This window comes from Mesocricetus auratus, unplaced genomic scaffold (assembly GCF_017639785.1).
Source record: "Mesocricetus auratus isolate SY011 unplaced genomic scaffold, BCM_Maur_2.0 Super-Scaffold_6730, whole genome shotgun sequence".
NCBI classification, from domain to species: domain Eukaryota; kingdom Metazoa; phylum Chordata; class Mammalia; order Rodentia; family Cricetidae; genus Mesocricetus; species Mesocricetus auratus.
Window position 1 is genome coordinate 12,121,741 of NW_024429184.1, and position 13,485 is coordinate 12,135,225.

The following is a 13,485-nucleotide window of genomic DNA, read 5'->3' on the forward strand; positions in this document are numbered from 1 at the left end:
TGTTTTGTTTTGGAGATGGAGTCTCACCATGTAGCCCTGGCTGGCCTGGAAATCTCTAAGTAGACCAGACGGGCCTCAAACCTGCAGACACCCGCCTGACTCTGCTTCCCCAGTGATGAGATTAGAACCGTTCTGCACCCTGGCCAGCAGTGGAGTTTGTCTGCTGTACGTGATAGCTCAATGGAACAAAATGTCAAATCTCTAACTTGGCTTTGCCAGGGCAGAGGCCAACATGAGCCAAGGGAGACACACAGACAGAATTGACAGGGTAACTTCTTTTTAAATCTAGAAAATTTTTTGAATAAGTCTACTTTGCATAAATAATACTTAATGAAAACAGTGAATTCCCCCAGATGACTAAAAGTGAGCCTTTCTGCCCCTTATGTCCCAGCAAAGATATCCTCGTGTTGGAGGGGAGTTAGACTGAGAGACCTCTGCATACATCCATGTACCAATTTCACACGTGTTTCTGGTGCCTACTCTGCTAGTCAGCGCAAGACCTCAAAGTCACACTGGATGTCTTCAGAATGATTCAAACACTGTCATGACTGCAGAGTCCAGGAGGAATTAAAGTATTTAACCTGTCAAGGCTCCCTAAAGCCCAGACTAAGGCAACTCACGGGCTCACAGTACCCACTGGGGTCTGTTCTGAGACCAACCCTGGGCTAGGTGGGAGGGTTGTGGAACTAGATTAGGCATGGTCCTTGTTTTGGGAATGTTCACACGTTGTTGCTGCAACAATGGGGTTTCGAGGGATGTCTGGAATAGCAGAAACAAAAGTGGATGGTGGAACCATTCCAAGGAGCAGCTCTAGAAGCAGTACTGTACTACTGAAGAGCATCCCACATGTGCCAAGCTCCCTGAGACGCCACGGACAGCAAAGTCAACACCCAAGTCATCAGACTATTGTTAATCCTTAGATGTTTGGTAAATGTGAAAAACAGCTACTTCTTTCAGGGGGTGGGGACTAAAATGGAATGAAGTGCAGTGTGGGCCCATGGAAGACAGATGATCTACTACAGGCAGGATGGGATGAACTGCTGAAGGAATGGTCTTGGAGCTGAACCTTGGGGTGACTAAGATGAGTAGGCCAGAGGGCAGGGGCAAGGTGGCTCCAGCATCAAACTGAGCAGACACAGAACAGCAAGGAGCAACATACATGAGGGTCATTCAATATGGTGGCAACAGAGTATTGGGTGAGAACAATGGCAGTCGGTGAGCTTCGTTTCCAACATACTTATCAAAGAGCAGGTTAAACATCGTAAAATTTATCCACGTAATGTGCACAGTGGATGAGGTTGAGTATATTTGGAGAAGTGTGAAACCCACCAAATGTTTTAGAATGTCCTTATCCCAAAGTTTCCTCATGCCTGCTGACAGTCCTTTTGCTCTACTTTTTTCTCTTATGATTCTGAGAAGGAATCCAGGGTTATCATCCTACGACGGATGATAACTTAAGTCTCTAGAGCATTGGGGTCTCAACTTTCTTACTGTTGCAACCCTTTAATACAGTTCTTCGTGTTGTAGTGACCCCCAATCATGAAATTATTTTCATTGTTACTTAATAACTAATTTTGTCATTGCTGTTTTTCAATGTACATGTGTTTTCTGATGGTCTCCTTGACTCCCAAAGGGGTCGTGACCCACAGGCCGAGAACCACTGCTCTAGAATCAGCTGGGTCTTGCTATCTAGCCCAGACAGGCCTTAAAGTTTCAATCCTCCTGCCTTGGTCTCCCAAGTGCTGGGATTGCAAGCATGTCGTCACACCTGTCATCAGTAGCCTCTATGAAGCTTTAATAGACATTCACCTGTCTTCTTAGAAAAATGCCTAGCAAACTCTCACCCATTTTTAAATTGGATTGTCTTGTTGGTTTTTATGAAGTCTTCATATATTTGTACCAGTGAGATGGCTCAAAGGGTGTTTGCCACCAACCTAACCAACTTGAGTTTGAGTCTCCGCAAGTTTACATGGTGGAGAGAACCTCACACCCCAGGCTGTCTCGTGCAGTAAGATGTACAAGCACGAACACACACACACACACACACTCACACACACACACACACACACACACACAATGTGATTTTAATGCTCTTTATATATATTCTAAACACACATCTTTTCAGGTATATAATTTGCAGATGTTTTCAGTCTGGTTTCTCCCTTTTCTCTCAGTGATGGTTTGTTTGCCCTGATGAAATCAATTTGTTTTCTTAATGGGTTTTGTTGTTTTGTTGAAGTCCTTCACAGTTTTTTTTTTCCTTCCATGTAGAGCAGAATGGGAAGTCTATAAAGATTTAACTAAAGCTCTTGCTTTTTCCTTTTGAAATGTGGTTATCCCCCGCAGGATCTGTTAAACGCTACCCTCCACTGGGTCATCTTATTACATTATTTTAAGGGTTCATTTCCTGAACTTTTGTTTTACTGTTCTCTGTGTCTACTTTTATGCCAACAAACACTCCAGAAGAGGATGTCAGATCCATTGAAGAGTTACAGGTAGTTGTGAGCCCCCAATATGGATGCTGAGAACTGAACTCAGGTCCTGTGCAAAAGTAGTATGCCCTCTTAACTGTGGATTAAGTAGTATGCCCTCTCAACTGTGGATTAACTCTCAGTTCCTTCTCCAGTATCATGTCTGCTGGCATGCTATGATGTCCCACCTTGATAATGGACTGAACTTCTAAAAATGTAAGCCACCCCAATGAAATGCTTTCCTTTGTAAGAGTTGTTATGGTCATGGGGTCTCTTCACAGCAATAGAAACCTTAAGCAAGACACATATTATGTATTTTTCCCATAATTTCACTTTTAAACTATTTACATCTGAATCTAAAGAGTGCCTCTGTGAGCATTTTAGCTGATATTCTTCCGACAGTTCTTCCATTAATGGCTTTGGGATTTTGTTTTGAGACAGGTTGTGCTATGTAGCTCAAGCTCCCTTGAGGCATGCATGCCCAGGCTATCTCCAAACTTGGATGTTGGGCCTCTACCTCCTACATGTTGAAACTATAGCAGGCACCAGCATAACCAGCTCATTTAATGAAATTATTGGTTAAATCATGCCTGCCATTTTGCAAGTGCCTCTAAAATCAGAAGTCCTTTTGTTTCTGCTGTTTTTCATGTTAAATATTTTTACTGTACTATTCTTGTTTTGGCTGTTATTCCAACCACGATGTGAGTGATGTTTTCAGTGGTTGCCCTAGGCTGCAATAATATGCATGTCAATCACAATCTCTGGATTGAGGCGCAAACAATTTCACTAAAATACACGTGTGTTACAGCACTGTTCCATTTCCTAATTCTCCTATGTGCTGCTATCATACCCTGATCTATGCTGTAGATCCAACGATAGTGTTGTATACAATTATTGCTTTATACAACTTTATGAAAAAAAACCATATTTGTTTCGGTAGCCAACGTCTCCCCAGTTACCATGTGATTATTAAATCCAGCACGAAGATTGGTGCTCAAATGTATGAAGTGGGGATTACTAACCAGGAAGAGCATCCTAGTTTGCCCAAGAGCAGAGCAGAAAAAGCAGATGCAATGTAACAGAGCAGAGGTGATCAAGGCAGAGAAGGAAATGGGTAAAGGATCTGCAGTGTGGCTGACTTGGGTATCAAAAGGGGGCCACCAGCCACGGAGAGTGGGTAGGTTCTAGGCACTTGGTTCTACAAACTCTTGACACCCTGACTGAGCTTGGGAGCTTATTCAATTTTGTCTTCCAGGAAAGAATGCAGCCACTGGTGGGAAAAAGTTGTTTATTTGCATTGCTTCCGTTTTCTACTTAGTGTTAGGACGAAACTTAAGCATCTCCCGAGTTTCTATTTACAGTTCATCTGGAATATTACTACACATACCATGTACAACTTTAAAAACTTATGGGGAAAACGCAGTTTATGGTTTTCTCTCTTCTTCACAGGCTTCTCAGAATCGTTCAACTTAAATGAAAATTTCTATGGACATCTGTACATATCTGAAAGCGCAGAGATCATACCGACAGTCAAAAGATTTTTGCACAAATACAATAAAATACAGAAAACAAAATATAGATGATGTTATTTGGGGTACAAATATAAACAATACAGTACCATCTGAGTAACTTAACAACATAATACACTTTATAGAAATAAAACTGCAAACCTGGAGGATGCTGACAAATATTAAACATTATATACACAATGAGGTAAATGTACCTTGGTCTCTTGAGAGGTAATTTAAGTTTAAAGCAAATAGCATTTTGAAGCATCTCCTTAACATATAAAGAAATATCAAATACTCCATTCCATTGGCACAATGTGAAAAAGGGATTATCAAAACACAGTTCATGATATTCAACTTACAAATCTCATTGAAAAATAAAAAACAAATTCACTTTAAGTTTTAAGAAAAAGGTTGAATGCTACTGACCACATTTTAAAAATGTTTACAAGTGAGAGTGCATAACAGGATTGAAAAATAATGCTGACAGCCCTCAGCTTTCCTAGAAAGAGCCCACAGAAGTTTCAACATCCACACACGAAGCTGCACTGCCATCTGGAACTACTCTTCAGAGTCTCAACGCACTGACATGTTCTGCTCAACTGTAACAGAACAACATCTGGAATCTCCACATGTTGAGCCAGAACACTCCCATGACCAAAGAACAAGGAATGATTTACAATCATTCTTTCAGTGCATGGAGTAAAAACACAAACGTTTCTATGTCTACTGGGCAGATTTTGGTGTGCATATTAATTAGTGCTTTGTCATTGGTTTTATGTATCTGATAATGGGAAAAGGGTCAAAAGTGTATGAACTGTAAAGTAGTCAAGTGACCACTTAAATCTGTAGTGAGAACCAAAGTCTGGAATTCTTAATGGCCATGGCACCACACTGGGCCTCAAGGCACTTCTTGAGTACTACTGTAGTATAAGGATTACAGGCTCAGCTCCTCAGGCCTTACTGTTCTACCAGGAACACAACTGGTCACTGTTTCTGAGGCAACTCCTGCTGCCACCTAGCTGTCACCCTACTCTCTACCCAGAGCTAACATCAAAGCAGACTTATCAGCAGGGGCATCCCAGGCCCTGGATTTGCAGACCACTCCCTGTGATATCCAGTGACTGAAGGAAAAGAAAAATGTCACATAGCTTCCACCAACCACTTCATTTTAGGTCTCAAAAGCAGTTCTTCATACAAAGGCTGGAGGTTGGGTGGGGGACAAAAGTCTCTGGGCCACAGGTCAGCAGAAAGGCAGACTAGGAGAAACATAGTTGAAAATATAAGGGGCCCAAGTTGTCTATACCTCAGTAATACATAGTTACCTCATGCTCTCTCTGCCAGGGTATTGACAAGATGATGTGTCACTTGTTAGAAGATATGCTGTAGCCAACTACATCTTGGAAAGGGGGAGGGTATTTTTAATAGGCAATATAAACAATAGACTATATTACAAAATAACATAAAAGTATTTTTCTAATCAGATGTATCTGTAGTCATAGACATAGTAACCATGACCTATCTCAGCTTTTAAGTTATTTTCATGTTCATATTGGCCACTTGGGGATTATCAAAGTATCCCTGGACAAAAAAAATCAGCTATAAACATGTAAACTCAATTGAGAACAAAATTCCAACTTTACAAAAGTTCCCTGATTCATCAATAGCACATTTTATCCACTTAGGCAAGAACAACATGATTCTTCAGCCTCTGATGTGATGAGAAGCGTCTTCAGAAAAACTCATTTTTTTGTATGAAGGTGAGAAACTGTATTACAACTTTAACTCAGACAACTTTTGGTATGTTCTTAAAATTATATAAAAATAGTTTTAGTGATAAAATGCATTGGTCCCCTGGATTTCCATAAAGCAGACCTCAAAGGGTTAGAAATGGAAAGAACAAAAAACAAAGGCCCCAAAAGTACCTGATCATAATACTAGAGCTTATTAAGCAGGTGATACCACAACTGTAACAACAAATCCTCATGGTTACTTACAGTGATGATCATGATAATTACAGAAAAACTCAAATTTGTATTCAAAAATACTAAACTCTAAGCACTTTTCCCCATGATGTTTTTAAATGCATGAAACTGACACTAATGCCTATGTAACATGTCATTTATCCTACAGTTACTTTGGTTTAAGACCAAATAGTCTTCAAATTTACTCTAGGTTTGAGATAAGATATTAACAGAAAGCAGCTGCTTCAGCATCAACAGTCACAATCTCTTCTTGACTAAACACTAGAGGTTATTTTGACCTTTTTATCTGGGAATTGGTATCGCTATGTTCAACATCTTGCCTCAAGCAATGATAACATTTTCCTCTCAGAATATGATCACAGTGATAAAAAGGACTTTGAAAGCCATATGAACCCTGCAAAGACTTGACAGCACTGATATAAACGCCAGCTAACTCCAGCACCAGTGGGAGACCCAACAGGCTGACTTTGGACATTTCATATGGCCAAGACTATATGACGAGAACTTCTACTCGAAATGGCTGAGCTGTCACTTCTCCCAGTATCAATTGCACTGAACTCAGCGCCGCCAGGTGCAAGATCTACACGAGATAACAGACTAATCAAAAGCTGCCTTCCTCAAAGTGTAGCGACCTCAGAACTACACAAACTCTACCCTTCCCAAGATAGGATCCACAAGTACTTACAGCTATAACATGTGAAAGTCAAGTTGCATATTCAAATTAACTATCTCTGCCTTCCTAGAAAAGGCCTATTATTTAACATTAACCACATTTGTATTTTAAATGTAATTCATTTCAAAAAAGAAAAAAAATTCTTTGATCAGATAAAGAAAAAATGGCTTACAGAAAAGCACACAACTTTGCACAAGGCAATAGACAAACCTCTCCTTTCAGAAGAATGGGTCTGTATGCCACAGTGATTAAATCCATGAAGCACTGCATGTATCTGAAGTGCCACCTTTTAAAATAAACTCAGAAAACACATCTCAACTGCAAAGCTCCCAAGCTCCACGTGACCATGACTACTTACCGACGCTGCTGCACAGCCTCAGTGCTTCAAGCACATTTGGGGAGGAGAAAGGCATAAATACTGAATGACGTCTACCACAAAAACTCAAAACACAAAACGAACCCAGAAAAGATTCAGGTTACTCAGAAAAATAAACTTTTTGAATGAAAATGATACAGGACTTAACACAGACTTGAAGCAGTTGTGTCATTTCTATTTAGAAAGACGTACAGTGGCACTTACTGGTGTGGCACACCCCACTTTGAAAGCATGGTGTGTTCCGAGTGTGAAGGAGCAGGAGCCATATGTAAATACAACCGCATCAACTGTGCCCCTCACGCCTACAGGAGGTCATTTTAGACTACAGAGTTTTAGGTGTTAGGTTGAGATCCTGAAAAACTATGAAACAGTACATTCAAAGTGAATCAAGGAAACTAGTGGTTCAGAGTCCTCTGAGAATGTACTAACCAGGAGTGAAAATCAAGTGCTTCTTCATCTAAGCTGACAGACACTCCAGCTCCTTCACCTCATGGACAACCATCAGCACAGCAGCTCCCTAAGGGCCAGCAGTCATCCTCTAAAAACAAGCTTTGTTAATAAAAACAAAAGTAGACTACACAACATTCTGTAACTGTCCTGGGAAGAAGCATCCATAGTGCACACAAAGGATCCCCGTGGCTGCCTCTGGGCCCAGAGGAACCTGGGACGCTTTCCATTAACCACATTCCACTGCAGCGCGAGGAAGCAGCGTCCTCCGTTCGTTCTCAGTGAGGTAGAACAACTGGCCTCCCAAACACACCCAGGAGCAGATATGAAGAGAGTATAGTTCCCTCGAAGCTGCAATCACATTTTGATGCCTTCCTGTTGGCTGAGCTGTGACAATGTTTTTTTAATTCGCAAAGCTGTCAGCCTAGCCGCTCCATTGGCATACCAACATTCTCTCATAATTTTAGCCATCACTCTCAAGGCCTACAAGAAAACATAAGAAAAATAATTAATGCATAAATACCATTTGCCATTAATCTGGGAAGAATATCCCTTTGACTTTTAAAAATATATAAGGTTCCCATTCTAGCTTTGTTTGTAGTAGCAAATTCGGACTTTTAGATTCCATCAAGATCCAAGCTCCAGGTGCTGGAAAGGCTTTGGACAGGGAGCTTTCTATCAGGAGATCTCAAAAGGCTGAATCCAGAATCAGTACTGAGCCAAAGAAAGGACCAACAATGCCACCTTAGACACTGGGTGAGAACTTAACTTCATTTTTAAGCACTTTGGAACCTATCCACCTTTCCACTCCAGCAGAAGGCTTGAGGGGTTTCATCTGGGAAAGACTATCTCTGGTTCCAGAGCATAAGGGCAGGCATCTCACACTGGAAGCATACTGGATTCTCATACTGTATGGCAGTAATATGTGTACACACTCTTCTTGGGTGGATTCTGAAGTCACCTCCTCCGGAGATTTGGACAGCCCAAGAGAACAGGCCTAACCAGATTAGCAACAGTGATTTTCTAAGACAACAACCCAGAGAGACCACCTACAGAGGACATACATAAGCTCTAGCCATATGGCACAGGGCTCTATCAGCACCTAGACCCTCGCTCATTAAGAGGGAAAAGGGTCTGATGACACGTTGAGAAAAGTGACAAGAACTGGAGAAACTGAAGGCAGATGTGGACAGAGAAAACCATATGGAAGCTCTCCTGTTAGCAGGCGGGGCAGAGCTCCTTGCAACAGTGCTTGCACAGGCGTGCAAGGCCCCACCAGGCCCCAGTACAGCCACCACCAAACACCGATACACATGGCTGGCTCATGTGTTTCATCTGTGTTTATTCTCTCCGTGTAGTCTTTATACTCAAAGTGACGTTACTCTCCCTCTTAGTGCTCCTTCCAGCCTCTGAATTGTATACTGCGGCACTGCTCAAATGTCTAGTGATGGAGAACTAATGAGATTCTGTGAGAAGTGAATAGGAGGGACATTCAGAGAACAGGTAAGCACTTCTGGAAATTAGAAATGTGACAGAAAGCTAAGGTAGGGGTTGTGGGGAGGAGGAAAAGGTGAGGGAGAATGAGAATACACATGGAAAAACAACATAAGAAAAACAACAAAAGGAAATGGAAGGCTATCTAAGACTTCAGAAGTATTTCTGAGAAAATACAAACTTCTAGATTTAAATGACCATGTACCAATACATACATATACATTCACTTAAATATTTAACAAAATGTTTCTGTGGGTGTTAGATACAGCAATGAACAAATTTATGAATTCCCTGTCCTCAAAAAGCCTGTATTCCAATGATAAATCAATTGATAAATTAGTGTGAAATACAGACCTTTGGAGTGGTAAATGCCAAGAAGAAAAACATTTGGAGGAGATAAAACATGCCAGGGAGGAAAGCACTATTCTTAGCAGGAAGGGAAATGTCTAATTTGAACAGAATCCTGAAAGAGAGGTGTAAACAAAGAAATGGGAAGACAGAGGCCCAGAAAGGAGAGAAAAAGCAAAAGGAATTCCAGGACAAAAGCCACACAGTGGCCCTGGAGCAGCCAGTCCAGACTGAAAACAGAAGGCCCGAGGAAACATTTATGTGTTTGTCAGTGTGGGGTCTGTGTGCACACCCATGCATGTTCTGGACACTGAACCAGGCTTCACACACATTGGGTAGGCACTCTAGCATGAAGCTGTATGTCGAAGTTTATGTGTTTCTCAGTTCTTATTCTGATAGGTCTCAATCACTACATTACAAGGCTGGCCTTAAACTAAAGCTCTGTAGCCCAGGCAGGACTTGAGCTTGTGACCTTCCTGCTGGCTTCCTGATCAGCTAGGACTAGAGGCCTACGCCAGCAAGCTTAGCCAGTTCCACACTCTTACATGTTTCAACTAAGACTTTTATAGTTTATTCTTATTCTATACACATTGGTGTTTTGCCTGCAAATATGTTTTTATGTGGGAATCAGATTCCCTGGAAGAGGAGTTATAGACAGTTGTGAGCTTCCATGTGGGTGCTGGAATTGAACCCCAGTCTTCTGGAAGAGCAGCCAGTGCTCTTAACCACTGAGCCATCTCTCCAGCCCCTTAACTAAGACTTTTAAACCCTAGAAAAGTAGAAACTCGAAATAGCAACAAGTACACAGAAAATTAGTAATCAAATTGAGAAAATAACATGGCAATGATGGCATTAATCAGCTTACCATAATAGTAACTGTGCACATTACATGTTCTTAATGTCAACCTATTTCTTCCTGCTTAAAAACTGTCTGTCTTAGCCAGGCGTTGGTGGCCCACGCCTTTAATCCCAGCACTCGGGAGGCAGAGGCAGGCGGATCTCTGTGAGTTCGAGGCTGGGCTGGACCAACAGCCTCCAAAAAACAATACAGAGAAACCCTGTCTCGTAAAACCAAAAAAAAAAAAAAAAACAAAAAACAAAAAACAAAAAAAAAAAAAACTGTCTGTCTTTAAACTGCTTCAGTTATTAAATGTGTGTGTGTGAGTACTTCAAGTCTGTGTTCTCAAGTACCCAGAGACAACGTTACCCAGAGCACACTCTCTCTGTCGAGTTCCATCACGTTCTGTCACATGAAGACTCTGAACACACTGAGCTTTCTCCTCTCTAGGTTGACACATATTTTGCTTGAGGTGGTGTGCAAATTTTTTTTTTACTCTAAAAAAATTCTTAAGGAAAAGGAAAACATCCTTTATCTTTAGCCTTGCTTTCCCCATGTATTAACATTTGGGTAAGTGTCCTACCTAGACTTTTTTCTAGGAATGTTTATGTTTGGTACTTTTCCAACAATAAACAGTAGAGCTTTGTAGAAACTACCGAAGCACACGAGGGACTTCAAAAATCACAAAATACCACTGTGGTATAGTTCCTCAGGGCCCCATGAAGAGCTCTAACATTGTTGCTATTTTGAGATAGGGTCTCATGAAGCCTAGGTTGGCCAGAAGCTGGCTGAAGTTAAGTTGGAACTCCTGTTCTTCCTGCTTTTACCTCTGGAATACTGGACTAACAGATCTGTATATCACCACCCTGCCTTACAGTGGTGTTGGGAGCAATCCCTGGACCTCGGGTACACCAGTCTTACAGTGGTGTTGGGGAGCAATCCCTGGACCTCGGGTATGCCAGTCTTGCACTCTACCACTCAGTCCTGCCAGAGAGCACACTGATGTCAGTGGAGAACTCCTGAGGTGTCCAACGCTTCTTTCTCTCTCTCTGAGAATCCACCTACAAAACTTCAAGTCTGGAAGGCATATCCTGCTGCACTACCATCCCAGTAACCCTGTCAACAGAACCCACACCCAGACTGCTGGAAAGCACCCCCCTCCTGAGTCCTAGGAATACAGGTCACACATCTGAAGCTCTGCAAGACTGTACCCCAGCTCCTCACCTTACAAAGGGTGCTAAGTCTCAGAGCACTGATGCAGCCTGCCCATGTCTGAGTCTGAAAGGAGCCAAGCCAGCACTGACAGCCCTCTGCATTCTTACCCAGTGTCTGCCTCAGGCCACACTGGCTAAAGGGAGGCATTCACTTCAACAGCAGGCACTGACTTCATATGGCAGACCTAACCATGTCCAGACATGCCACTGCAGATGTTTCATGGCCCTTTTAATACTCTCAAGAAAGCAAAGTATTCTATTTGTACTTATTAGTTTATGAAAAAGAAAAAGAATCCGAGAATTTTCCTTAGAGAGGAGTGACAAATTTCCGCCTCCTAAGTAGAAACAGTTTAGCAACAGCCTAGTATCAGAAGGAAACACTCACTTCACAGCTCTGCCATCTGTTTGGAATATTTGGCCGTAACTTCTGTTCACAAACTACTTTTCTCATTTCTTCCACTGATGGATCAGAAGGTACAAGATCATAATAAGGCAGCTGATAGTCTTCATGAATTCCTGTATTGGTTAAAAAAACCCACATTAATCAGCTCCTGCCACGTCACTGGAAGGGTTACTTGAGAGGCTCATTACTGTGGCCCGTCTCTATACTGGGTAGGTGAAGTGCGATTCACAGCTTTATGCATCTCCCCACATCTGCATCAATAACCACCTACTGGAGTCGTCACTGGACTCGCACCTTTTGTGAACTTGACAAAATCTAGTCACCTGGAAGACACCTGTGGGCATGCCTCTGAGGGATTATTTTGATTGGAGGACTCATCTTAAGTATGGGCAGGACTACTCCCTGGGCAAGGGATGCTGGAGTGTATAAACAGAGAAAGCAAGCTGAGCATCAGCATGCACTCACTGCTCTCTGCTGCTTGACTGTGGATGTCACGTGACAGCTCCCTCAAGCTTCCATTACTGTGACTTCCTTTCATGGTAGCTGTAACTTGGAACCACAGGCCCTTCCTCCCTTAGACTGCCTTTGTTGGAGCATTGTATTACAGCAATGGAAAAGAAACCAAGGCCACTTTGAACCTAGTGTGCTGTGATAACCAGGCTGACACTCTGACTACAACTCCACCAGGCAGAAGATGCATGGATATACTCTTGTAAGGAAATGTGAATCCCACAAGTCCTTTCCCTGGCTTGTGCCTGTTAATCAGATGTCCTATGCTATAACATCAAGCATACTTTATCCCTCACTGTCTCAAACCTTCAAGTCCTAAGTCTCACACAGATTCCTAAGCCTAAGAGACAGTGTCTGAGCAAGCCCTGACAAGTAAGTTCTCAGTCTAATATAAATTCAAAAGTTAAAACAAAATCTAAGAAGTACACAATATTAATAATGCAATTGTCATATGTATACGGATCTTCAACAATCAAGCCGGAGAAAACCAGTTTTTAAAAAAAATGTTTCCAGGTAGCCTTTCAAATAACTAAATCCAAGAGGCTAGGTTCTGACACTGTCTGAGACTAAACAGAACATGACTCTGGATAAGGCTGTGTTGGTGGGGTTTATCTTTTGTTCCTGTGCCATTCTCAGTGGTCACCTCATGACAGACTACTGGGGAAAGGAGAGCGATTTACCGCCAATGGAACAGCGCCGAGCAATTTCCCAGAACACTAAGCCCATTGCATAGATGTCAGCACGTTTGAAGGATTCAAAGTGTTTCATGTTTATGGAATCGTCTAGGACTTCAGGAGCCATGTACCTAAAAAAGAAGCCAGCATTTCAGTTCACTGCAAAGCACATTAGTTATTGTCTCATACACTGTCTTTTACTTCTGGTGAAAACAGACACACAGGGTCTCACTATGAAGCCTTAACTGACCTGAAAAGTTACTATATATACTAAGCTGCTAAAAAAACACCTACCTCTGCTTCCCAAGGGTCTGGATTAAAGGTGTACACTATCAAAAAAAGCAAACTTCTTTTCTTTTTGCTGTGGTTCTGCTGTTTTTAAAAATGATTCACACTTCCTATAAAAAAAAAACTTCCCAAGTACATAAAGTACAAGGTGAAAAAAACATCCCCTTACTGCAAGTGTTAACATGGGTCAGACCTCCTTACACAAGCACAAAACTATCACATAACTGAGATCATACCAGACTCAAGCAAATATTAA

General features: G+C 41.8%; 1 protein-coding gene across 2 annotated transcripts in view; it reads right to left on the minus strand.

Annotated features, from left to right (window-relative positions):
- Nucleotides 1–3,742: 3,742 nt before the first annotated feature.
- Tgfbr1 (transforming growth factor beta receptor 1) overlaps nucleotides 3,743–13,485 on the minus strand; it is a 72,166-nt gene continuing 62,423 nt past the window's right edge. For both annotated transcript variants that reach the window (XM_005078730.4, XM_005078729.4), the window contains exons 7-9: nucleotides 12,948–13,072; nucleotides 11,740–11,870; nucleotides 3,743–7,943 (exon numbers count right to left, since the gene is read on the minus strand). In XM_005078730.4, coding sequence (XP_005078787.2) covers nucleotides 7,818–7,943; nucleotides 11,740–11,870; nucleotides 12,948–13,072 — 382 coding nt within the window. In that variant the 3' untranslated portion in view covers nucleotides 3,743–7,817. The remainder of the gene's footprint in view (nucleotides 7,944–11,739; nucleotides 11,871–12,947; nucleotides 13,073–13,485) is intronic.